The following is a 26378-nucleotide window of genomic DNA, read 5'->3' on the forward strand; positions in this document are numbered from 1 at the left end:
TGTAAAACGAATGAGTGGACGAACGAATGAACGACATTAATCAGGGAACATGGCTCCTCTGAGTATCTGTATTTGAAGCCCGGAGCCGAATTTCCAAATTTGTTTGGTAATTTTTGGACTATCATAGAGTAAGAACAACACAAAAAAATGATTAATAAGACAATGAACATCATTGACCAGACGGCACCAACACTGCGGCTAGTACTGTCCCGACCCAGCTTCCGTAGTCTTTAGTTCTTTGGTCTCGTAAGCGACCGGGACTGGAAGTGACGTCGCGAGATTTGGAGTTCGCGGGAGAACTCTCTGCTTGCGGACCGAGAGAGCGCCCGCGCGCGGGATTTTCAAGCGGCCGACCCCGGGAATTCGAGCTGGCATGAGCCTCTGGGTGGACAAGTACCGTCCCTGCTCTTTGGGACGGCTGGACTATCACAAGGAGCAGGCGGCCCAGCTGCGCAACCTGGTGAGTCCGCGTAACGGGGCAGGGAGAGCGGGGAGAAGGTAGGCCCCCATCTCGGGAGTTTCAAGCCCCTAAGGAGTGGTAGGCCCTGAAGTGAGAAAGCATTGAAATAGAGGAAAATGAGGGAAGAGTGCACTTGCAACAGCAAATGCAGATTCCTTGAGGCAGGAGTGTGTCCGGCCTATTCTAGGAACCTCAAGAAGGCCAGTGTAGCTGGATAATAGTGGGCAGAGGGAGGGGCGGGGGGAGGTGCAGATCCAGTAAGTCCTTCCTTATAGGGTGAGATCGGAAGCCATGGAAGGTTTAGGGCAGAGAAGTGACATCATCTGACTTTACTTTTTAACAGGGTAACTTAAAATTTCTTGGTGTCATTTCCCTTATTTATAAACAGGAGGGTGTTTGATTTATTAATTTCAGAGGTCATTTCTAATTTTAAAAGGTTGTATTATCCTTGAGTGTAATTCCTAATAGAAGATTTTTTTTTCTTATCTCCATCCTGATGTGTATTTTCGTGTTGTAGTTGGTATAAGTGTCGAATGGCAATGTTTTCTGAGAAACAAACTGAATATTTTAGGAAATGGAGAGGGGAGAAGGGTCTTGAGAAAAATCTAGTGTCTGTGTAAGCTATTTATTCACTCCTTTTTAGAACCGAGTAGTACCATATGCTAATGGAAGTGTTTTGCTCAGCTCTCAGGTTCTTCAGTACCCACCTTTTTTCTGTTACAGGTACTATTTGGTAAGTACTTAAAAAAATGAGAAATAATGAAAACAAAAAAGAACTCTATCCTTATTCAGAGTCATTGGAAAAGTTGATAGTGTTGTGAGATTGAAGGTTTTTTTTTTCCTTTTTTTAATTATTGGTATTCCATCTATAGTAGTTTAAGCTCTATTACAGCTGTATACAGCTCTATACTTCCATTTCTAGACAAATTGCATTTTCTCACCATAGCTTTCACTTTGATTTTCTTAGGCAAACGACACCTTTTATTTTCTATGGCTGTCTTTTTGTTATACAGAATTTGGAGTAAATATTTTGGACAAAAATTTAATATACTGCTCTCGGATGTTTATAGATTTGCTTTCAAAAACTGTCCAACTGTTTTACTGTTGAATCTACAATTTAGTAAAACTGGAACATTTAAAGCATACCCTTAATTTTTGGCTAGATGGAGTTTAAAAAGCAAAGGCAACAGGTATTTGTGAAGCACCTGCTATTTTCCAGGCACTGTTTCAGGTGAATAGTTCCTTTCCTTGATAGTTTTTTTTTCAGTGCGAGACATAGATGAGTTTCCAAAGTACTAAAATTCACCCCAATAAGCTTTTCTGTTAAGATACTTATTTCATTTTTTTCTATAATGCTTACTTAGAAACTTCTGTCACAAAATTTTATGCCCCTGAGGTTAAGACCTGTGTTCTCAGTGTTGTGTTTTTTTTTTTTTTTTTTTTTTTTTTTTTTTTTTTAGCCTTCATAGCACTGACTCCCAAACGTGACTGATCACCAGGGTCACCTGGGAAGTTTTTTAAAAGCACAGTCTTGTACTCTGTTGCAGCACTGTCAGTGCCCTTCTCCATCCCATTGCTCTTGACTTATAAATGCACACAGATTGACTTCCAGCTTCCAGGATCTGTGCTTCTTGAAGGCTTTCTTTTGCTGACACTCCTAAGCAGACTTGAAATGCCTGGTAATTGATGCTCTTCCTTAATCTGAACCACTTTCCCAAGCAAGTTGCATCAAAGGATTGATGAGAGAGAGCGTATTGTACTCCAGCTTCCCCACTTCTTGGGTGGGTTAACGTTGTGGTGTGTTTTTTCTTTAAAAAAAATTTTTTTTCAATGTTTGTTTATTTTTGAGAGAAAGAGAGCTAGGGAGGGGCTGAGAGAGAGGGAGACACAGAATCCTAAGCAGGCTCCAGGCTCTGAGCTGTTAGCATAGAGCCTGATGTGGGCTCAAACCCACGAGCGGTGACATCATGACCTGAGTCAGATGCTTAACTGACTGAGCCACCCAGGCGCCCCTATTGTGGTGTTTTTTTTTTTTACACTGGCTTCAAGAGTATCCCCAGCAGGATTAAACCGCAGATGCCCAGAGTGGTTAAGCAGATAATGCGTTCATTGGCTGCCTTCCTTTCCTTGCTTTGCTTTCTTATTCCCCTACAAAGTTTTCCTTTATTTTTCAAATAAACCACATACATTCAATTCTTAAAAAAGAGACTATAGCCCAAAGTAAGTCAGGCATCATTTCTTAGTTACTGAATCTTAATCTCATGGATGGGGTCCAGTAATCAGTTTTTTATTTTAAGAAGTTTTCTAGGAGTTTTTGAAAGCCTGGAGCCTGCTTCAGATTCTGTGTCTCCCTCTCTCTCTGACCCTCCCCCACTTGTGCTCTGTCTCTCTCTCTCTCAGAAAAAAGGAAATAAATAAAAATAAATAAATATAAAAGTCTCTATATAGGCTCATACATACATATTTTTGAAGTTTCATAAGTGGAGACACAAAATATTTGATACCTAAAAAGTAGTTTAATTCTCTCTAGAGCAGTTGTTTGACTAGGGAAAATGCCTCTTTTTTTTCCTCCCCCCAGGTGCAGTGTGGTGATTTTCCTCATCTCTTAGTGTATGGACCATCAGGTGCTGGAAAAAAGACAAGGATTATGTGTATTCTACGTGAACTTTATGGTGTTGGAGTGGAAAAATTGAGAATTGAACATCAGACCATCACAGTAAGCATTTTGCTTTGAGGCCTCCAAATATTTATAGGAGGGATTTCCAGTCTTATCATATATATTCCCATGGCTCTGTCCATTGCTGCCCAATGTGTGATTTAAATAAGAATTTCACAGATAACCCACATGCACAGGATTGAGAGCTACTGATTTATAGACCTAGCTGTTAAAACCAGAACAAAGTCAGTGATGTTCGAGAGGAAATATGAGCAACCAGAGATTTGGGGTAAAATGTAGGCAGTGGAATTTATTTTACATTATCTAGCAAATCAGTACCTCAGCTGAAACTGGCACTCAAGTCTCTACAGTTCATTATTCCGAGAGCAATAATGGATTTGGAAAAACAATGATTTTGAGAAAAATTTTAAATGTGGAATCAGGCAACTTGGTAAAGATTAGACAGCTGACTGATTAGACAAGGAATCATGAAGCTCTGGGATGTTCAGAGAATTCCTATGATTTATCTTGGCTGAGCTTTCCAGCCTGTACCACGCAGTGCGTTTTCATACTCTTCTTATAGACAGTGGTTGAGATTTAGTTGAAATTACCTTCTCTTGGTGTGCCCTTCTCCAACCCCATTAGAATTAGTTTTTCCTTTTTTTTGTTGTTGTTTAAGTTTTTTTTTTTAAAGCTTATTTATTTATTTTGAGAGAGAAAGAAAGCGCGATCAGGGGAGTGGCAGAGAGAGAGAATTCCAAGCAGGCTCTGCACTGTCAGCGCAGAGCCCAGTACGGGGCTTGAAGCCATGAATCATGAGATCATGACCTGAGCCGAAATCAAGAGTCTGATGCTTAACTGACTGAGCCACCCACGCACCCCTAGTTTTTCCTTTTTTAACCCATAGCTTATACTTTTTAGTACTTACTTTGTTTTGCCTTCATTCTAGTTTATCATACATTTTTTTTTTTTTTTTTGAGAAGATTGTATTTGTTTTGAAGTTATGCAGGGAACACGTCCTACTCATTTTTATATCCTTCATAGCCCGTGGTGTAGCATCTTGTACATATTAGGCACTGAAGAAATGAATGCTGAGTGACTGGATGGTAAGTAGTGCTATTAATAGAATCTTTAGGAAGATAAATTGATTTTGAGCTAATATTGATGAGCTTGTGTTAGACACATTGAGTTTAAGGTGGCTTGTACATCCTGGTGGGAACTCTTATAAAATATTCAGGGACAAATTTAACAAGAAAGGTGTGGGATCTGTAGGAAGAAAACTGTAATACCTTATAAAAGGGAAAAAAAAGCTGATCAAATGGAAAGATCCAGCAAGTTCTCAGGTAGGAGGCTTAATATTTTAAAATATCTGTTTTCCCCAAGTTATAGTATAAATTTCAGTGAAGTTAGAATTAAAATCCAACTTGTTTTTTTAATTTCATGAAATGATCTGAAAGTACATATGAAAGAATACCTTTCTGAGACCATACAAAAAAGATTTGTGAAGTGGAACTTGTGTTATGAGATATTAAATCATATTGTAAGGCTGTTTTAACCAAAACAATAGTATATTGGCATGGGAATAGAGAATTTGATCAGTGGAACTTATTAGAGAGCCCAGAAATACGATGGAAAATCTATTTCAAATCAGTATTAAAAACCTGAGTTACCAAGGTGTGCTAGCATGACTAGTTATCTACTCTGAAGAAAATAAAGTTGAGTCCCTATGATTCATAATTTACAGAGATGAGTTCCAGACGAATTAAAAACTTAAATGTTAAAATGAAGCACTAAATTTCTTAGACTATATGAGCAGCCTGTAGGTCGAGAATACCTTTTAATAGAAAAGATGGAAGGGGCAGGGGCACCTGGATGGCTCAGTTGGTTAAGTGACTTTGGTTTGGGTGATGATCCTATAGTTTGTGAGTTCGAGCAGTAACGGGCTCCATGCTGACAGCTCAGAACCTGGAGCCTGCTTTGGATTCTGTGTCTCCTTTTCTGTCTGACCCTCCCCTGCTTGCACTCTGTCTCTTTCTCTCAAAAATAGACGTTAAAAAAAGTTTTTAAATAAGGAAGTGATAGAAAAAAAGAAATATGTACTTGGATGTATATGAAATTTATGTTCCTATTATAGAATATAATGTACATAGAATCAGTAGAAAAACAAATGATTGTCAAAAAATAGTTGAAAGGAATGTGTTAGATAAAAGATTTTACAAATTGACAATGAAAGACAACTTGGTAAAAAAACTGAATAAAAGTTGTAAGAGAGAAATATAAATGACCAATAAATGTGTGTAAAGATGTTTGTCATTTTTTTTTTTTTTTCAACGTTTATTTATTTTTGGGACAGAGAGAGACAGAGCATGAACAGGGGAGGGGCAGAGAGAGAGGGAGACACAGAATCGGAAACAGGCTCCAGGCTCTGAGCCATCAGCCCAGAGCCCGACGCGGGGCTCGAACTCACGGACCGCGAGATCGTGACCTGGCTGAAGTCGGACGCTCAACCGACTGCGCCACCCAGGCGCCCCAGATGTTTGTCATTTTTGATAGTTAAAGAGAAGCAGTGAGTCTGTTATCAAATTGGCAGAACTTAAAGGCATGATATATCCAGAAGGGAATGTTGGGCAAGAGTATTTGTTGCTAGTGGAAAACTGAATTGTTAGATTTTTTGGGGGGGACATAGGCTGATTATACATATATACATACATACATACATACATACATACATACATACATACACATAAAAATTTAGAAAATGTGTCCCCTTCAATCCAGCAAATCCTTTATTGGGAATCTATTGCATAGAAATGAAGTCAGTACATGATAGATGTATGGAGAAGGATGATAATTGTGGGATAGTTTGGGATGTCAAAAAGCAAGAAGCAAAATGCCCATCAGTATGATTGGCTTTGGGACATCCATGTTATAGGTCATATGCAACTAACCTACACCAGTATCTGAGGGGAATTGTGTAGATGCATTGTTAACTAGGAAAAGTAAAACACAGAGAAATGGGTATGATTGACTTTTTTTTTTTATAACTTTTTTACAAGAAACACACTCTATAGAAATATATTAAATATATATATAAATAGATACATATCTATGTGTTTATTTTTGTGTGTTATGGAAGTCTATGTAAGGACATATGCAGACTGTTTACAGGGATGATCACTCATAATGAGATGGTTTGTAGATTTCTGGAGATAGAGGGAAAAGTAGAAAACAGGATGTGTGATATGACCCAATTTATATAGAAATACGTTCATCTGCACATAGAGAAAAAAATGGGGTTAATGAAGTTAAAATATTCTTGGTGGTTATCTGAAGTTTTTTTTATTAAGAATAAATTGTTTTGAAAACAAACAGTGAAACAGAGAAAAGAGGAGAAATAGCCAGTAATTACACATTCAGAACATTTATTTTCTTTGTCCACAGACTCCATCTAAAAAGAAAATTGAAATTAGCACTATTGCGAGCAATTATCACCTTGAAGTTAATCCCAGGTAGGTTTCTACTATATAGAAACAAGTCTTTTCTTCTTTTTTTTTTTTTTAAGAGTTAAACCCATTCTTGAAATAGAATCATGTGTGGAAACACCATATGTACAATAGGTAAAAGTAAAGATGCCCACTGTGAAATAGGGAGACTAGAACCTTTCCATTTCCCCTTTTCTCTGACTTCTGAGTCAAATAAGTTTAATAATTAAGTTTTCTTGCTCTATAGAACTCAGTGTTTTATACAAAGTACATTTCATAGTCATTAAATTTTTGTTCTGTTGGCTCAAGCAGAACTGATAGCAAAATAAAGTATGGCTAAAAAGTGCGTAATGTCTGGAGTGAATATTTCAGGATATATTTTGGATTACCAAATCTTTTTTTTTGCCTCTCCTTTGTTTCAGTTTCTTGATTAAAGTGTGTTATAATAGCCCATCAACCAATGTCTATATTATTTATCATGACTTAATCAAAGATTAGGCTCCTGTTGGGAGACACATTGAAAACTCATGCCATGGCAGTGTAGTACTGCTTAATAGTGTAGAAGTGATTGTCTTGGGAGCAAAGTTGAGTAAAGCTTCAGTTTTGTCTGGGGCCTGGTATGTTCTTGAAGGAGAAGAAAATCAAGGACATCTTCAGGCAAAGGCAACCTTTTTGGGCAGTGGCACAGAGATGAGGATGAACATCTATATCAAGATTGAATGGAGCAGGAGGAATATAGTTATAAGCTAATATGTATTCAGTAACAGGCACTGTTACTTTACATGGATAATTATATGTAGTTTTCAAAACAGCTTAGGCATTATTACTTTCCTTAGATGTGTCCAAGAAAATTAAGAGAAATATGACTGGTGAGAAAGGGTCTGATTAGAAAAGTAGGGAAAAATGGTAATTTCATAGACAGAGGGAAATGTTTTTGATTCTTGACTAGGAAATGATCATAAGAGACACTTGAGGCATATTGATACAATATTAGTGAATTAAGAAAGAGTTGATGGCTATTTGGGAAAATAAACTAAAGCTGATTTTTTTGCTCTGTTTCTCATCTTGAGTTCTTCTGTGGCAAGAGTAGTCCATTAGAGATTGAGCTGATTGTTTTTCACGTGTTTGAAATTGACAGCCTAAATTAACTAGGTGACTTTATGTTGGTTTGTGAGGTGCAGGACTTAGGTGCTAAAGCAATAATGTAGGTGTAAATGACAGATAATGCTTATCATAAGTCAGTAGTTTACAGAGTTCTGACTATCTTAAATTCCATTTGCTTGTCTCATCATCTTGCCAAGACCCTGAATCAGCTCCATGCTAGTGCTGGGAGCAGACTTGTCTAAGCTTGTTCTCTCTCAGACCTTTACTATTTGGGTGGAGAAGAGGCATGGAGGTTAAGTTTTTGTTTCAGAGTTATTTTTACATTTTGAGTGACTACAGATGATTGAGAAATTAGCTGTAACTAGATACTAACTATAGTCGGTACAGAAGTATTAAAGTATTTGATAAACTCAGGTATTAGTTATTGCTTTTTGTTTTTTAATGTTTATTTTTGAGAGGGAGACAGAGCACGAGTGGCGGAGGGACAGAGAGAGAGAGAGAGAGAGAGAGAGAAAGAGACAATCTGCAGCAGGCTCTAGGTTCTGAGCTGTCAGCACGGGGCTTGAACTTGTGAACCGTGAGATCATGACCTGAGCTGAAGTTGGACACACAACCCACTGAGCCACCTAGGTGCCCCAGTTGTTGCTCTTTTTTTTAAGTAACAATAAACTTAATATAAGAACATGTTTACCGTTTTCAGTGTTATCTATCATATTGTAATTGAATATTGGAATATTGTTATTTTAATGACCCTGAACTATTTCACTTTGAAAGTTTTGTGAATGTAATTAGGTGTGAATAATTTTGATTAATATTTTAACCACTTAAAATCTTCAATGTTTTTCTTATAATAACAGATTAAAGGGATAATACTTTCTAAATACCTAAGTCTATACTCACCATTATTTTTGTATTATATAGTGATGCTGGAAATAGTGACCGGGTAGTAATTCAAGAGATGTTGAAAACAGTGGCACAATCACAGCAACTTGAAACAAACTCTCAAAGAGATTTTAAAGGTATGTGATAAACATATTTCTTTTAAGGTGAACACTGACCTGGTACATAGTGAGTATAAGGGAAAATGTAGTGGGGAAACATAAATTCCATCTATGTAGCGAATATTTATTAACCTGTTCTATGCTGAGCATTAATGTTCTCTTAGTTTTGGACATAAAAGTGAGTAAGATAGGTATGATCTGTCTGCTCATGGGAGGTTGTAGCCTAATGGAATTGAATTTTGATGGAAAGAGGACAATTTATGCCACTCATTTGTTATTTTAGAACTAGATGAGTAATGAAAACACTTTATTTAAAATAAGAAATAACATGATTTAAGCAGAACTATTCTGGGGCACCTGGGTGGCTCAATTGGTTAAGCGTCTGACTTCGGCTCAGGTCATGATCTCGCGGTTCATGGGTTTGAGCCCCGCGTTGGGCTCTGTGCTGACAGTTCAGAGCCTGGAGCCTGCTTCAGATTCTGTGTCTCCTTCTCTCTTTGCCCCTCCCCTGCTCACACTCTGTCTTTCTCTTTCTCAAAAATAAACATTTAAAAAAAAAGCATAACTGTTCCTAGGACCAAAATTACATGTTTATTATCAAATATTAAACAAAATCAGGTATAATTTTGCCATCCAGAGACAATTACTGTTAACATTTTTGTCATTACTTTCCGGTATTACCTGTATGCACATGTATGTGTACATTCTCATAGAAGATTTTGTGATAATACATATGCCAGAATTTAATGCCTTTGATACATTTTGCTAAATTCTTCATTCAAAAGGTCGATTTATACTACCATCTGAAGTGTTTGGGAGTGCCATTATTCCTTGACATTTATCACCATTGTGGTCAATTATTTTTAACCTTTATCAGTTTGAATGGAGAAAATAAATTGTATTTGTTTTTTCTTTAAGTTAGTATGATAATTTTTTTCTTTTGTTTGTTGCTCATTTTACTGTTTTGTGAATTGCCTATGCATATTTCAGCTGGTTTTTATCTTCCTTAGTTCACTGTATTTCAGAATAAATTTACATTTATCTATTTTTTGCTACTGTAAATGGAGTCTTACGTTTTCTAACTTTTGTTATATGTGATAGCTATGATGTTTATATCTTAATTTTATGTTTTACTATATTCATTGTTGTATTGTTTGTAATAGCCTTTCCATGGTTTCTTTTGAGTTTTCAGATACATATTTATATCATCTCTGAATAGAGATAATTTTTTCCCTTTCCAATTTGTATGGCTTTCAACATTCTTTCTTACCTAATTATGTTTACTAATACCTCGAGTATAGTGTTTAATAGTACTAAAGATAGTGGACATCCTTGTCATGACTTTGGAAGGAGAGCCTTAGGGTTTCCCCATTTAGTTGCTGGAGTTTGGCCTGAGGTGTATCTATTTTTTTTTTTTTAAGCTTATTTATTTATTTTTGAGAGGGAGAGAAAGGGAGAGAGCACACTCATGCATGTGCACACGCATACTTGAGTGGAGGAGGGGCAGAGAGAGAAGAGGAAGGATCCCAAGCCGGCTCCGCACTGTAAGCACAGAGCCCAACGTAGGGCTCTAACTCACGAACCATGAGATCATGACTTGAGCCGAAATCAAGAATTGGACACTTACCCGACTGAGCCACTCAGGCATCCCTGTATCTATTTGAACATAGTAAGAAATAAGAAAGTAAGCATCAGTTTGTATTTTATTGAGTGTTCCTAATGTGAATGTGTATTAAATTTTTTTAAATGCTGTTTCTGCATCCGTGAATGTGGTATTAAGATTTTTCTTTTTAGCTCTGTTGGTCAGGTAGATTATATTATTGGCTCTTCTAGTGAAATTGCTCTATTTCTAGAGTAAACCTCACTTGGTCATGATGTGTTAATTTTTAAAATATGCTGCTGTTTTCTGCCTGCCAAGGACTTATTTTTGTATCGTTTGGTCTGTAGTACTTTATGTTAGGTGCTATTTGTTAGATTTTGGGATCAGTCTCCTTGTTTCTATTTTTCCTGTCCTATTCCATTTGGATTCTATCTCTAGAATTTCTCCTCACTGTGAAGGATTGTCTTGGAAGGGAACTTCATTTTGTTTTCAGTGTTCTGTTCTTGTCAAACCTTGTTGCATCCAGGTTCCTTTGCTTTAACCCATAAATTGAACCCTGTGGGTGCTGTTCTCAAATTGTCCCATTATACTTCAGTGTGTTCTTACAGGTACCTGGATTTGGGTTCTGTACCAAAGGCTGTCAGAAACATGGTACATTCTTGCCACCCTCCCACACATAGTTGCTTGTTCTCATTTGCTCATATTGGGGAGTTCTTAGGTAAAACCTATCACTTTGTTTTGGTATAAATGTTGTCCATGAGTCTTTGGTCTTGGAATCTTTCTACTTTTGTGGGAGAGATTCAAATCTACACTGCTACCACTGCCATCTTCTAGAAATAACTTAATATGATGAAAAATACAATAAATAGTTGCATTCAGGTCTAGCTGCATAGTATTCCTGAAACACTTTAAAGTCAATCCTTTATTATGGCTCGGTGGAATCTCACAGTACATGTGACCAGCTGTCTTTATTCTTTTTGGCTCTGTTTCTTGCATCAGTATTTTCCAAAGTATATTCTTAGGCATGATAAGATTTAAAGTGTTCCCCAGAAATGTGCTTCTGAGATAAAATATTTTGGGGAAGTACAGCCTAGTACCTCTCTGTCTTAGTGAGTTTTGGTTCATATAAATATAATAAAGACTGCAGTGAATTCTACAAAAAAGTAACATCTTTAACTTCATTTTAGCCTAGTGTTTCTTAAGTGTGATTGGAATTTTCTTTTAACATCTTTTCTTTAAATGTTTATTTTTTTATTTTGAGAGAGAGTGAGCACAAGCAAGGGAGGAGCAGAGGGAGAGAGAGAGAGGATTCCAAGTAGATTCCATGCTGTTAGCGCCTGATTCTTGATTTCAGCTCAGGTCATGATCTCACAGTTTGTGGGATTGAGCCCTGGGTCAGTGCAGAGCCTTCTTGGGAGTCTTTCTCTCTCTCTATGCGCTTCTTCTGCGTTTATGAAGTCTGGCTCTCTCTCTCAAAATAAACTTAAAAATAAATAAATAAAATAAATTATTCTCACCATACCTGAGACTTTTATATGTCCTTGCCAAAAGGAAGAGTAGTATATCAGACTTCTTATTTAGAATTTCACTCCAAATAATGAGAAGGAAGAGAAGGAGATAGATTCTCAAGTTAAAATTTGTTTTCTTTTTCCTTGACTAGTGGTATTACTGACAGAGGTTGACAAACTCACCAAAGACGCTCAACATGCTTTGCGTAGAACCATGGAAAAGTATATGTCCACTTGCAGATTGATCTTGTGTTGCAATTCTACATCTAAAGTGATACCACCTATTCGTAGTAGGTGCCTGGCGGTTCGTGTGCCTGCTCCCAGCATTGAAGATGTAAGTCAAGTGAAAGTTTTCAGAAGTCATTCATTTCAGATTCTCTGAGTACTGCGTGTATATCTTTGTCATGTTTGTTTCGTAAAAACATAGTGAAATGTATTAGTGATTCAGGAACAGCTATGGCCTGGATACTAACCTGTAGTAGATATATAAATGAATATGTATGGCATTAAATACCAGATATCACTAATACATAGAAAATATGATTATAAACTCTTATTAAGAATAATATTGCATATATGCCATCAATATTTAAGAAGTTCTTCCTTTTAAGTCATTTTTTACCTTAAGTAGGTATGAATTTCACTAAACTAGTTAAGGGCTAGTTTTTTAGTTATTCTAGTTATTTAGTTATTCTACCTCAAGCTGATTTAATTGGCTTTGGAGGAGACTTGAGATAGATTTCTTTTCTTAATACTTATAAAGTAAAAATGCAAATTTCTCACAATAAGCAGCTTTCCTGCTGTTAATAGATTTGGGGTGATTTTATGCAAAGTAGGGATAATATGTCACCTTGTGTTAGTTGCAAAGTGGTGAAGTAACTTTATTAGAAGTTTCACATATAAAAATTTTGAGAGTAATATAGTTAAAAGGGACCACCAGGTTACACCACTCCTGTGGGCACTATTCGCTTCTTAGGGCATGCAAGTAATACCCCCCCGAGTCACGCAGAATTCAGCCTATGAGACTCTACTTGGCAGCCCCTGATCAGTGTCCTTGTCAAAGACCTGAGGCCTTGTGTGTTTTTTCACAGCACCCCCCCCCACACACACCCAGCCCCCCAAGATGGCTGGCAGGACTTGGAGCTCAAACCAGCTCTTTCTGTAGTTGGCAGGACCAGTTGCTGCCTCTTCCTGACAACTTGACTGACCCCTGGCTTTCTGCTAAAGGAGCCTGTGGGTTAGGGTTGGGAGTGACAAAAATAAATAACAAGGGTCTATAAAGGTGTTATCAACAGAAATTGCTTCAGTGTGCTGATAGATTGCCCGTTTTTGTTAATTGTCTTTTTTGTAGATTTGTCACGTGTTATCTACTGTGTGTAAGAAGGAAGGTCTGAATCTTCCTTCACAACTGGCTCATAGACTTGCAGAGAAGTCCTGCAGGAATCTTCGAAAAGCCCTACTTATGTGTGAAGCCTGCAGAGTGCAACAGTGAGTGAAAGGGGCAGTTACCACAGGAAACATTTTGGGGCACAAGCTTCCATATAATTTATTGTGTTCTCTTTTTATCATGTAGATATCCTTTTACTGCAGATCAAGAAATCCCTGAAACAGATTGGGAGGTGTATCTGAGGGAGACTGCTAATGCTATTGTCAGTCAGCAGACTCCACAAAGGTAAGTAGTCTCAAAAATGACCATAAAAGTTTGATCATAGAAATAGAACAGATAGTCTGAGTTTTGGATTAGCTGTTTCATACTACCACCAGTGCCATTTAGAATTATAGTTAAATCTTGAATATGAATACTAAACTTTCGAAGAAAAGATAGGATTTTAATTTTAGAAATTTAGTGGTTCAGAATAGGTGGTATGTAGTAACGTGGCTTTTATTAAGCTATTGACATTTGCATATGGAACTTACATATAAATTAAAACAAATCTTGGCAGTTTTAGTTTTCCTTTCAGAATCTCAGATGACTTAATTTATAACTCAATGTGCTTAATTTTCTAATATTGAAAAGAATAATATTATAATTGTAATTGATGCATCATATCTTGGAAAGATACCAGGCTATGAATCATACCTCTACTGATTTTTATGCCCTTGAGCAGGTAACTTCATTTTAACGAGTTTTAACTTTTTCATTTATATAATGAAGATACTGTTGTTATTATTCTGCCGGGAATACTTGTGCCTTTGCTATGAAGAGCAAAAAAGATTGTGTGATAATGGTTTGAAAACATACATGAACTCTGTGCTCAAGTATGATGATAAGCTCTGTTAACGATATTGTGTATATGCCACCAGTGTTTAGGAAGTGTTTTATAACATATTTGTTGAACTGTTGTTTTCATTTACTTCTGTGGGTCTATTATTCAGTAGTGGCTCATACTGAAAATATGTCAGCCATTAATTGTTTGATTTATGACAACTTTGAGAAGGGCCATCTACTTTTCTCCAAATCAGGAGTGGCAGTTTTAAGGCCCAGAGGTTTTTAAGGCTCGTTGATATGTGTAGTCTCCTGTTCTTAATGCCTGTCAGACCTGAGAAACCATCTCTGGACTTAAGAGAGGGTAGTTGATTGCTTTAAGAAACACACTGGACTGTGTTCATCTGCTAAAGTTTAAGCTTCGTTGGTTCATGTGAAAATAATCGTGAGAAAAATATACCTTGTTTCTCCTCTTGGGTGATATATCTGATGAATTCTAATTTTTGTAAAGATTCTTCAAAAGGATTATAACATGTACTCTTTGGCCACCATGTAGATTCGTGGATAGTCATACATAATGGGTTCTTAGTATTTCATCAGGGTTTGCTTTGAATTCCTATAATTCATTTATTTTAATGGAAGAATTTAATAGTTTTTAAGAAGTGCCAAACATTGTAAGTAGTCTCTTCAGAAAAGAAAACTTTACTTTAGGAAAAAGTGTGCATTCCATTTTGTAAAATATTGCTAAGCAGTGAAGTAATCTCAGCCTTAAAAGAGATAAAATTCAAAACATGTTTTAGGAGACTTTTACTTTTGTAAAATATTTCTGCATTGAAGATGACTTTCTTGTTTTCTGATTTTAAAGACGAAAACTTGGTAGTAGCAGTTGTAGAACTTTCCTAATTTTAGGAGAGCTAGGTACAGATGTTGTAGTATTTGATAATTACTAGTTTGTTCTTAAGACTTTAGTTGATCATTGCTTTGCTTAATTCTTCTAGCAGCTGCTATCTCTTTCAATTTTCAAAACAAGTTTGGGCAGCTCACAAATACACTTTTTTAAAAAGAGGTGTTGTTATTTCCTGATTAGACTAACAGTTGTAGGAATTGATTTCGTTGTGCTACAAAAAAGAAATTTGAATTTCAAAGCTTTCAGGTTGACCAGAAATACTAGGAGGGCTGGTATCATTCTGATTATTGGCCCACACAGTACCAAATAATTGTTTCTCATTTTTGACCCATTAGACTTGCTGTGATATTTACAGTCTTGATTCTTATTTGATTTATTTTAGAAGAGTCATAGTTTTCTAATTTGATAGCTAATTTTAGTGAGCAATTATTAATGTTCTTACACTGTGACATCTCATTTAATTCATAGAGCAGTCCTACGTGGAAAAGTATTATTATCTTTATTTTATAGGTAAGAAAACTGTTTTGGGAGATTATTGCTTACTTGCAGACATTCAGTTAAGAATCAGAGACAGTTCAATAATACCATGTTTCTCTGACAGAAGAATTTGTACTCTTTAGCACTTGCAATCCCCAAGAAATAATGACACAAAGAAATTGTAGAATATATTCATTTTTAAGAAACTAAGTTATATTAGAAATGAACTCAGACTAAGACAAGATGCATGTAACATGCACACAATGCACACAGCATAGAACAGTTGTAGAGGAAAACATCCTGAATTAACTTTTTAGAAATAAATGATATGCATAATTATTAGAATATCAATAATTCTAATTATTGACTGACTCTGTTGATAGAGCATGCAACTGTTAATGTCAGGTTGGGTGTATAGATTCCCTAAAATGGTTTAATACCATCTGTCATTTGTATCTGTTTCTTAACTCTTTAATAATCAGGGTTACTTTTTTTTTTTTTTTTTCATGTTTACTTATTTATTTTTGAAAGAGAGAGAAGGCAGAGAGAGAGAATCCCAAGCAGGCTCCACACTGTCAGTGCAGAGCCTGATGTGGGGCTTGAACCCATGAACTGTGAGATCATGACCTGAACCTAAACTAGAAACCAAGAAGTTGGATGCTTAACTGACTGAGCCACCCAGGCACCCCTGCTTTTTTTTTTTTTTTTTTTTTTTAAAGATAATACTATCATGTCCAAGAAGGATCAAGGCCTTTGGAATCAGACTTGAATTAAAATTCTGCCTCAGTGACATGAGTTTAAATGAAAGCCTAACCTCTCTTTTCAGTAAAAGAATGGTGTTGTGAGGTATAAACAGCATACTGCAGTCAGTCTCATATAGAGGAAAGAGTTAAATACTTTGGCAAACATTGGAAGGGTATGGATTTGAGAGTAATCCAGGCAGATCTGTTCTTAATTCATGGTTCTTCTATAGTCAACTTTGTGAGGTTACTTAAACTATCAGCCTTTTTTTTTTCTCATCTAAAAAAAGGGAGATAATGCCCCCACTCAGAGCTAGTGTGAGGACTTAAGTAAAATAATTTGTTACAGTGTCTTGCACATAGCAGATGTTCAAAAGATGCTGGGTTTTTTTTCCCACTTTATTTTATTGTGATACAACTTCATACTCTTGGGCTCTCTGGAGAAGAGTCTGAACTTCTACTTTTAAGAAATCTTTGAGGAGGGGATGAGGCAAGATGGCGAAGCACCATGGAAGTTCTGTTTGTCTTATCTCTGAAATGCAGCTGTATCAGCACCAAACTATTTTGCATACCTAGGAAATTGATCTGAGGATTAACACAACAATATGCATAACTTGAGTCACAGAACTTGGCAGGTACACTGTGTGGAGAAGTGAACTGGGGGAGAGAATAGCCACAGAGGATAGGGAGCTGTTTTTGTGGAGAGAGGAAAGAGGGGTGGAGAGTGCAGGAAAAGCACTCTCCTGAAAGTAGCTGGAGAGAGAGAAAGAGTGAAAACACTAACAAGTGACTGAATAAGAAATCTGGTCCCTAAAACCAGTGACAGAAAGGAAGGAGAGGGTCTCAATACCATTAGGATTCTATAAACAGTGGAGCACAGAGTTGGAAATTCTGGAGCTCAATGCCTGGTGGTGCTCTGGAGAGGAAAAAGGGCAAATCTGCAGGAGCAGGCAGCGGGGTCTGACGGGTCCGTGTGCCACACAGGGAGAAGCGGTTTCCCTTCTTGGAAAACATTTGGTAGAGGCCATATGGCCTCTCCACAGGCAGTGGTCCCAGCGGACCCCTGAGAGCACCCACATTTGCTGCTATTGAGACAAAGACACCTGAGCGTGTTGAAACCAGGCACTGGCTCTGTGTTGGGATTTGCCATAATCTCTGAACTTCTACCACTGTGCGATTGCACAAACATTTTCTGGGGGTAATTCACCACCCAGCCATTGCTCAGCGAGCGCCTCCCCCAGAGAGACAGCAGGGGTCTAAGCCGCAGGGGTCTATGAAGTGTGGGGTTTTGAAACACAACCCCATTTGAGATAAAACTCTGGAGGGAGATGCTGCCTGGTAGGCTGATGGGTTGGACATGGACAAGGTGGAGGTGGGGAGTGGATGGAAGCCCAAGACAAAGGAGAGGTGCTTGATTGTGGGTTGGTGAGAGCACAAAGTTCCTTTGTCAGACTAGAAAGCTGGGTAAAGCCATTTCCACCTCTCCCGCATACATGCATAACGGTGCACGCAGATCACACTGATCCAGCTCAGTAAGCTAAGCAGCACCACCTAATGAAAAACAGAGCCTTTTCACCAAGCCCAGGCCAGCTGTGCCCTCCAGGCACATCCCCTAAAAGTCCAACACAGGTCTGTCTACCTGCTTAGTGTATGGACTATAGAGTGCTTCATAGTTTCATTTCTACAGGAAACAATATAAGATTTAGAGAACTCAGTGACTTATTAAAAAAGAGATAATGTCCAAATCTTAGTAGTCCTAGATGATGAAGAGAGAGAAAAAGGGGCAGAAGTTTAATGTGAGCAAATTATAGTAGAAAACTTTCCTAATCTGGGGAAAGACACATCCAAATCTAAGAAGCACAGAGAACTCCTATTAGATTGAACAAAAACCGACCATCACCAAGGCATTTCATAGTCAAATTCACAAAATACACAGACAAGGAAAGAATTATGAAAGCAGCAAGGGAGAAAAGAGTCCTTAACCTGTAAAGGAAGACAGATAGGGTTCACAGCAGATTTATCCACAGTAACTTGGGCCAGAAAGGAGTGGCAGGATATATTCAGTGTGCTGAACTGGAAAAATATGCAGCCAAGAATTCTTTAACCAGCAAGGCTGTCATTCAAATTAAAAGGAGAGATAGTGAGTTTCCTAGACAAACAGAAACCAAAGGAGTTCGTGGCCACTAAACCAGCCTTGCAAGAAATTTTAAGGGGGGACTCTGAGTGGAGAAAAGATGAAACAAGACAAAAAAGACCAAAAGCAACAAAGACTAGAAAGGACCAGAGAACATCACTAGAAACACCCAACTCTACAGGCAATACAACAGCACTAAATTAATATCTTTCAGTACTCACTCTAAATGTCAGTGGACTAAATGCTCCAATGAGAAGACGTAGGGTATCAGAATGGATAAGAAAACAAGACTCATCTATATGTTGCTTATAAGAGACCCATTTTAGACCTAAGACATCTACAGATTGAAAGTAAGGGGTTGGAGAACCGTCTATCATGCTATTTGTGGCTAAAGAAGGCTGATGTAGCCATAGTTATATCAGGTAAACTAGGTTTTAAAATAAAGACAGTAACAAGAGGGCATTATTATTCAGAAGGGCATTATATCATAATTAAGGGATCTGTCCACCAAAGAGATCTAACAATTGTAGATATTTATGCCCCCAACGTGGAAGCACCCAAATATATAAATCAATTAATCAAAACATAAACTCATTGATGATAATAACCGTTATAATAGGGGATTTCCATACCCTTCTTACAGCGATGGACATTTCATCTAAGCAGAAAATCAAAGAAACAATGGCTTTGAATGAAACACTGGACTGGATGGACTTCACAGGTGTATTCGGATCATTTCATCCTAAAACAGCAGAATACACATTTTCTCTAGTGCCCATGGAACATTCTCAGAATAGATCACATACTGGGTCACAAATCATCCCTCAACAAATACAAAAAGATCACGAGTATACCTTGCATAGTTTCAGACCACAATGCTATGAAACTTGAAATCAACCACAAGAAAAAATTTGGAAAGATCATGAATACTTAGAGATTAAAGAACACCCTATTAATGACTAAATGGGTTAACCAAGAAATTAAAGAGGAAATTAAAAAACACACGGACACCAGTGAAAATGAAAACATGACAGCCTAAAACCTCTGGGATGCAGCCAAGGCAGTCACAAAGGGGAAGTATATAGCAATTCGGGTCTTCCTAAAGAAGGAAGAAAGGTCTCAAGTATACAACCTAACCTTACACCTAAAACAGCTGGAAAAAGAACAGCAAATAAGTCCCAAACCAGCAGAAGACAGGAAATAATCATTAGAGCTGAAGTCAGTGCTGTTGAAATCAAAAAAGCAGAAAAGATCAATGAAAGCAGGAGCTGGTTCTTTGAAATAATTAAGAAAATTGATAAATCCCTAGCTAGTTTGATCAAAAGGAAAAAGGAAAGGACCCAAATAAAAACGAATGAAAGAGGAAAAATCACAGCCAACATTGCAGAAATACAAATAATAATTAGAGAATATTATGAGTAATTATATGCCAATAGAGCAATCTGGAAGAAATGGACAAATCTGGAAGAAATTGAATCAGTTATCAATCTCCCAACAAACAAAAGTCCAGGGCTGGATGGCTTTCCAGGGTAATTCTACCAAACGTTTAAAGAAGTGTTAACACCTGCTCTTTTGAAGCTGTTCCAAAAAATAGAAATGGAAGGATAACTTATAAACTCATTCTATGAGGCCAGCATTACTTTGATTCCAAAACCAGACAAAGACCCCACTAAAAAGGAGAACTATAGACCAATTTCTCTGATGAACATGGGTACAAAAATTCTCAACAAGATACTAGCAAACTGGATCCACTAATACATTAAAAGAATTCTTCATGATCAAGTGGAATTTCTTTCAGGGATACAGGGCTGGTTCAATATCTGCAAATCAATGTGATACATCACATTAATAAAAGAGAGGATAAGAACCACATGATCCTCTCAAAGGCAGAGAAAGCATTTGACAAAATACAGCTTCCTTCCTTAATAAAAAGCCTCAAGAAAGTAGGGATAGAAGGATCATATGTCAAGATTCTAAAAGCCATGTACAAAAAGACCCACTGCTAATATTCTCTATGGGGAAAAACTGAGAGTGTACCCTCTAAGGTCAGGAATGTGACAAGGATGTCCACTGTCACCACTCTTACTCAGAGTAGCGTTGGAAGTCCTAGCCTCAGCAATTAGACAATACAAAGAAATAAAAGGCACCCAAAATGGCAAGGAGGAAGTCAAACTTGTCACTTTTCACAGATGACATGATAATCTATTTGGAAAACCCAAAAGACTCCACCAAAAAGCTGCTAGAACTGAAACATGAATTCAGCAAAGTCTCAGGATATAAAGTCAACGTACAGGAATCAGTTTCATTTCTATACACCAGTAATGAAGCTGCAGAAAGAGAAATCAAGGAAGCGATCCCATTTACAATTGCACCAAAAACCATAAAATATTCAGGAATAAACCTAACCAAAGAGGTGAAAAACCTATACACTGAAAACTATAGAAAGCTTATGAAAGAAATTGAAGAAGACACAAAAAAATGGAAAAACATTCCACGCTCATGGATCAGAAGAGCAAATACTGTTAAAATGTCGACACTACCGAAAGCAGTCTACATATTCAATGCATCCCTATCAGAATAACACCAGCATTCTTCACGGAGCTAGAACAGTCGTAAAATTTGTATGGATCCGGAAAAGACCCCAAATAGTGAAAGCAATTCTGAAAAAGAAAGCCAAAGCTGGAGGCATCACAATTCTGGACTTTAAGCTGTATTACAGAGCTGTAATCATCAAGACAGTATGGTACTGGCACAAAACAGACACATAGATCAATGGAACAGAATAGAGAACCCAGAAATGGACACACAAACGTATGGCTAACTGGTCTTTGACAAAGCAGGAAAGAACATCCAGTGGAAAAAAAAAACATCTCTTCAGCAAATGGTGTTGGGAAAACTGGACAGCAACATGCAGAAGAATGAACCTGGACCTCTTTCTTACACCATACGCAAAAATAAACTCAAAATGGATTAAATACCTAAACATAAGACAGGAAGCCCTCAAAATCCTAGGGGAAAAAGCTGGCAACAACCTCTTTGACCTCGGCTGCAGCAACTTCTTACTTGACATGTCTCTGGAGGCAGGGGAAGCAAGAGCAAAAATGAACTATTGAACTTTATCTCATTAAGATAAAAAGCTTCTGCACAGTGAAGGAAACAATTAGCAAAACTAAAAGACAACTGATGGAATGGGAGAAGATATTTCAAATTATATATCAGATAAAGGGTTAGTATCCAAAATCTGTAAAGAACTTCTCAAAGTCAACACCCACCAAATAATCCAGTGAAGAAATGAGCAAAAGACACGAATAGACACTTTTTCACAGAAGACGTCCAGATGGCTAACAGACCCATAACATGAAAAAATGCACAACCTCACTCATCATCAGGGAAATACAAATCAAAACCACACAATGAGATACCACCTCATACCTGTCAGAATGTCTAAAATTAACAACTCAGGCAACAACAGAAGTTGTCAAAGATGCGGAGAAAGAGGAATCCTTTTGCTCTGCTGGTGGGAATGCAAACTGGTGCAGTTACTCTGAAGGAACAGTATGGAGGTTCCTCAAAAAATTAAAAATAGAACTACCCTATGACCCAGCAATTGTACTACTAGGTCTTTCTCCAAAGGACACAGGAGCGCTGTCTCGAAGAATACAGGGGTGCTGTGCTGGTGGTAAGTTTATAGCAGTGCTGGTGGTAATAGCCAAAGTATGGAAAAAGCCCATATGTCTATTGACTGATGAATAGATAAAGAAGTGTGGTGTATATCTATAATGTAATATTACTTGGGATCAAAAAGAATGACATCTTGCCATTTGCAACAGTGTGGATGGAACTAGAGTGTATTATGCTAAGCTTAATATATGACTTCACTCATATGTGGAAGATACAAAACAGGTAAACATAACAGAAAGGAAGCAAAAATAACAAAAAGAGCAAGGGAGACAAACCATCAGAGACTCATATACAGAGAACAAAGTTGTTGGGGTATTGGGTCGGGGGATGGGCTAAATGGGCAAGAGGCATTAAGGAAGACCCTTTTTGGGATGAGCACTGGATGTTATATGTAAGTGATGAATCACTAAATTCTATTCCTGAAATCATTATTACACTGTATGGTAAATAACTTCGTTGTAAATTAAAAAAAAAAAAAGATGAAAACTTGCTTTGAATGGAAGTGTTCTAGTATTGCAAAAGAAAATCTTTGATGAGTCACTTCTCTGATCTAAATATGGAACATCTGTGATATTTACTAATATCTTCCTAAATCTTACTAATATTTTACTAAAAGCTTTAAAACATGTTTTCCCTTTAGGGTACTAAGTATATATATGGGGAAAGATAGTTGTTTTGTGTGTACTTATTTTACTTGTCATTTCCTTCTTGCCATTTTAAAATGCCATATGTATTCTTTCTTTCCTGGAACTATTATGAGAAGGGCCGAAAATTAAGAGCTCAGAGGTTGGAGTATTCATATTCACTTAGACAATCTGATTCTGTGCTTGCCTATGACCTATTGTACTGCCTTTCTGTGACAGGACCGCTTTGTTTCCTTGCCATACTGCTTTTTTACTTTGCAGTTGAGGTAGTATGTAATGATATATAGAATCATGCTTGTATGCTCTTTTCTTGTATAATTAACTAGTGATTGTCTTATCTTTTCATGACCATTTTCTAGATGTCCGAGGTATCTATCTGGAGGAAAAATAAACATATTCCCATGATATGTCATGAAAGTAGGTTGAAATGCAGTGTGAATAATGTCAAACCTCACTCTTCCTGAAGTCTTAATTTTTATCTGGCACTTTCATGGTATTTTGATGTAATTAATAACTGAATATAAATGTCTGACTTTAAATGAGTTCTGAACATTTTCTTTTAGAAACATGAACTGAAATTAGGAAAAGCTTAAATGTGTATCTTAAGTATGATAAGCCATTTAACAAAATGTATGGGAATTAATTCATAAACTAAAACAGCACAGTATGTTCTTGAAAAAATTGTGTCTTATTTTCATTACAAAGTATTAATTATCTTGTTTTATATAGGCTCCTTGAAGTCCGTGGAAGACTTTATGAGCTTCTAACTCATTGTATTCCTCCTGAAATTATAATGAAGGTAATCCGATTTCAGTTCTTGAACCATTTATAACCACGAAATTTGGACTTTTGCAGTAATGAGACACATTGTCATTTCTTTCTCTCCAGCTCATTAATTCAACAGGTATTTATTGAACCTTTCCTGTGTGTGCCAGATACCATTAGGGGAGTGTTGAGGAAGACCTGTGAGGCCTTGCCTTCAGAAAATATACATTTTAGTGGGGTGAAATGGGAAACAAGAAGCAAAAGGATTTCAGAATGTTATAAGTGCTACAAAGGAAGTAAGAAGGTGAAATGGTAATAATGGAAGGTGGGCTGTGGAAGGTCAGCAGTGGCTTCTGTGAGAAAGGCGTGTTTAAACTGAGACTTGGAAGATTAAAAGAGAGGCAGCGGGTAAATAGTTGGGGAACAAGTACTGTTAACCTTTGAACCTTGAAGCTTTGAACGATGTGGTAGTTAAGACCCTGACCTCCTGCATAGTTGAAAATCTGTGTATTACTTTTAACTATCCCAAAAGTTGACTCCTAATAGTCTACTGCTGTCCAGAGGCCTTACTGATAACACACTGGATTAACACATTATGTAGATGTGTTATATACTGTATTCTTACAATAAACTAAGCTAGAGAAAAAACTTATTAAAATCATAAGGAAAATACATTTATACTACTGGACTTAACTGAAAAAAATGTGCTTACAAGTGGACCCTCACAGTTCAAACCCACATTGTTTAAGGGTCAGCTGTATTTCAGACAGTGAAGTTTAGTGCACATAGGGAATGACATTAAAGAAGTAGGCAGAGTCTAGACTTTGTAAGATTTTGTAAGGCACAGCTTTAGGTTTGGTCTGGTAGGTCTAAGCCATGTGTGTTGACTGATTTAGATGTTAGGGAATGCAGGGGGTTCTGTTTGTATTTATTAAAGTTATATGGCAACACTCACAAGAAAAAATTCTAATTATGCCAAATATAAAAGAGAGTGAGTTCTACCCATCCATTTCTACAAGGGTGAGCACTTCCAACAGACCTGTATTCTAGTCACGTAGAAATATGCCCATATGTATGGCTGTGTGTGTATAGTTTCACAAAGCTTCACAATGTTCTGCATTGTGGTTTGTTTGTTTTTTTTTTTAATAATGTAGCATGGATGATATTTCATGACAGTATGGATTTCTTTTATCCTTTCTAGTGATGAATGGAATTTCATTATGGGACTATATCATAGTTTTTTGAATATGGTGCTGTTGGTGGAACTTTAGGTTGGCTACACGTTATTATTGTAACTAATAACGTTGCAGTGAGCATCTTTTTACTTCTCTCTTTGCACCCTCATACATTAAGTATTTGGCATTTGGAATATGATTGATAGCTACCACATTTTACATTATGGAAAAGGTATGCAATTTTTTTGTTTTTGGATGAAAACTACCATATAAAAGAACATACAAAAGAGATTTCACAAGTAAAAAGAACATACTGAGGTTTTGCTTCTTTTTTGAATGAGAAATAAAACTTGTTCAGCTTATTATTTTTTTAATGATTACTTTTTAAATTACTGGTTATCTTTTTTTTCAGGGCCTTCTCTCAGAACTTTTACATAATTGTGATGGACAGCTGAAAGGGGAAGTGGCCCAGATGGCAGCTTACTATGAACATCGTCTACAGCTGGGTAGCAAAGCCATTTATCACTTGGAAGCATTTGTAGCCAAATTTATGGCACTTTATAAGAAGTTCATGGAGGATGGATTGGAAGGCATGATGTTTTGACATCTTGACAGCTATCCTTAATTCTTCCTAATATATCTCAGTATCATCATTTACATCCATTTTATATTGGAAGAGCTGCAGGTAAAATAAACTAACTTCACTTAACCATGCCTTATTTGTGGTGTTTTGTGTTTTTTTTTGGTAGCAATTTTTCTGTGAACTATTAATATACTTAAATAATTGCTCTTTTATACTGTTGAAGTTATTGAAAGGACACAACTTAGAAACTTCAGAGTCCAGAAACATGATTTTAGAGTTTAATATACTTTCAAAATTTGCTATTCAACTATGCAGTGTTGGTCTTCCCATTTTCCATCCTTTCTCTCATCTGTTGGAGGAAATTTACTACATACAAAAGCAGAGATTGTTTTCTATCCTCTAAATGACCATTTTTGGCCACAGGCACATAACTCTGCTTGGCAAGTCATTACCTTTAATCATATTTTCTCTCAGTCAAGAATTGTGGGTTGTTTTTTTTTTTGTTTTTTGTTTTTTTTCCCCAGAAAATATAAGGATTAATTTTGAAATAAAATAGCCTGAGTGTGAAGAACATTGTTTGTACCATTCCTGTTGAGGCTATAGAAATCCAGTTTTATTTCAGTAATTCACATATTAGGTGGGCTACTAAGAAATAAGAATGTTTTCATTGAATACTTGAGATTGTTGAAGAACATTCATCATGTGTTTCACAGCAAAGGTATATTAGTATAGAAATTACTCTTTGAACAAGTGTATTTTTCTGTCATTGATCCTATCCTTTGGAACATTTTTTCATTAGATATTTGGTTCATGGAACAAAGAGTTTGCTTGACAGATTTGTAGGACAGGCTCTGAATAGTTTCTTTAATTTTGGGCAACAGAAGCATGACTCAAAAGCTAAACCAGCAAGGGTGAAATAAAAGATTTTAAGTTCCAATAAGTTAAATTACCTCTGTGAGGATAACAGGGAGACTTCTTGTAGTAGTTAGTGATCAGTCAGGAAGTATTTAATTGATGGACACAGCTACACACATATAAAAACGCGTAGCAGTTTTAGGCTTATGGGAAACTGTTAAGGTCAGGAAAGATGACCTTTTTGTGTTTGTTTGTTTTGGGAGTACTAGTTAGGCCCCAGTTAGCAGTCCCAGTCCTTGGGGCACTTACATGCTAGGAAGGATATTGACTATAAAGAACTGGGAAAGTGAGGTTTGGCAGAGTTAGGACTTTTAATTTGAAAAACAAAAAGTGAAAATAT

At 36.8% G+C, this 26378-nt stretch overlaps 1 protein-coding gene across 2 annotated transcripts; it reads left to right on the forward strand.

Annotated features, from left to right (window-relative positions):
• Positions 1-267: 267 nt before the first annotated feature.
• RFC3 (replication factor C subunit 3) lies at positions 268-25254 on the forward strand. Of its 2 annotated transcripts, XM_045473749.1 has the most exons (10): positions 268-460; positions 3039-3176; positions 6558-6625; positions 8624-8721; positions 11964-12145; positions 13163-13299; positions 13385-13483; positions 23330-23399; positions 23489-23504; positions 24953-25254. In XM_045473749.1, exons 1-10 carry the CDS (start codon positions 374-376, stop codon positions 24976-24978), a joined length of 921 nt encoding a protein of 306 aa, XP_045329705.1. In that variant the 5' UTR covers positions 268-373; the 3' UTR covers positions 24979-25254. The 2 variants fall into 2 exon arrangements, with proteins under 2 accessions (XP_045329705.1, XP_045329698.1); XM_045473742.1 differs by lacking the exon at positions 23489-23504.
• Positions 25255-26378: the final 1124 nt, after the last annotated feature.

Source organism: Leopardus geoffroyi, chromosome A1 (genome assembly GCF_018350155.1).
Source record: "Leopardus geoffroyi isolate Oge1 chromosome A1, O.geoffroyi_Oge1_pat1.0, whole genome shotgun sequence".
Taxonomy (NCBI): domain Eukaryota; kingdom Metazoa; phylum Chordata; class Mammalia; order Carnivora; family Felidae; genus Leopardus; species Leopardus geoffroyi.

Coding starts and splice junctions, on each gene's coding strand:
- RFC3 (XM_045473742.1), top strand. CDS start 374: ATGAGCCTCTGGGTGGACAAGTACCGTCCCTGCTCTTTGGGACGGCTG. Junction 13,300..13,384: donor GAAGCCTGCAGAGTGCAACA/GTGAGTGAAAGG, acceptor TTTATCATGTAG/ATATCCTTTTACTGCAGATC. Junction 23,400..24,952: donor CTCCTGAAATTATAATGAAG/GTAATCCGATTT, acceptor CTTTTTTTTCAG/GGCCTTCTCTCAGAACTTTT.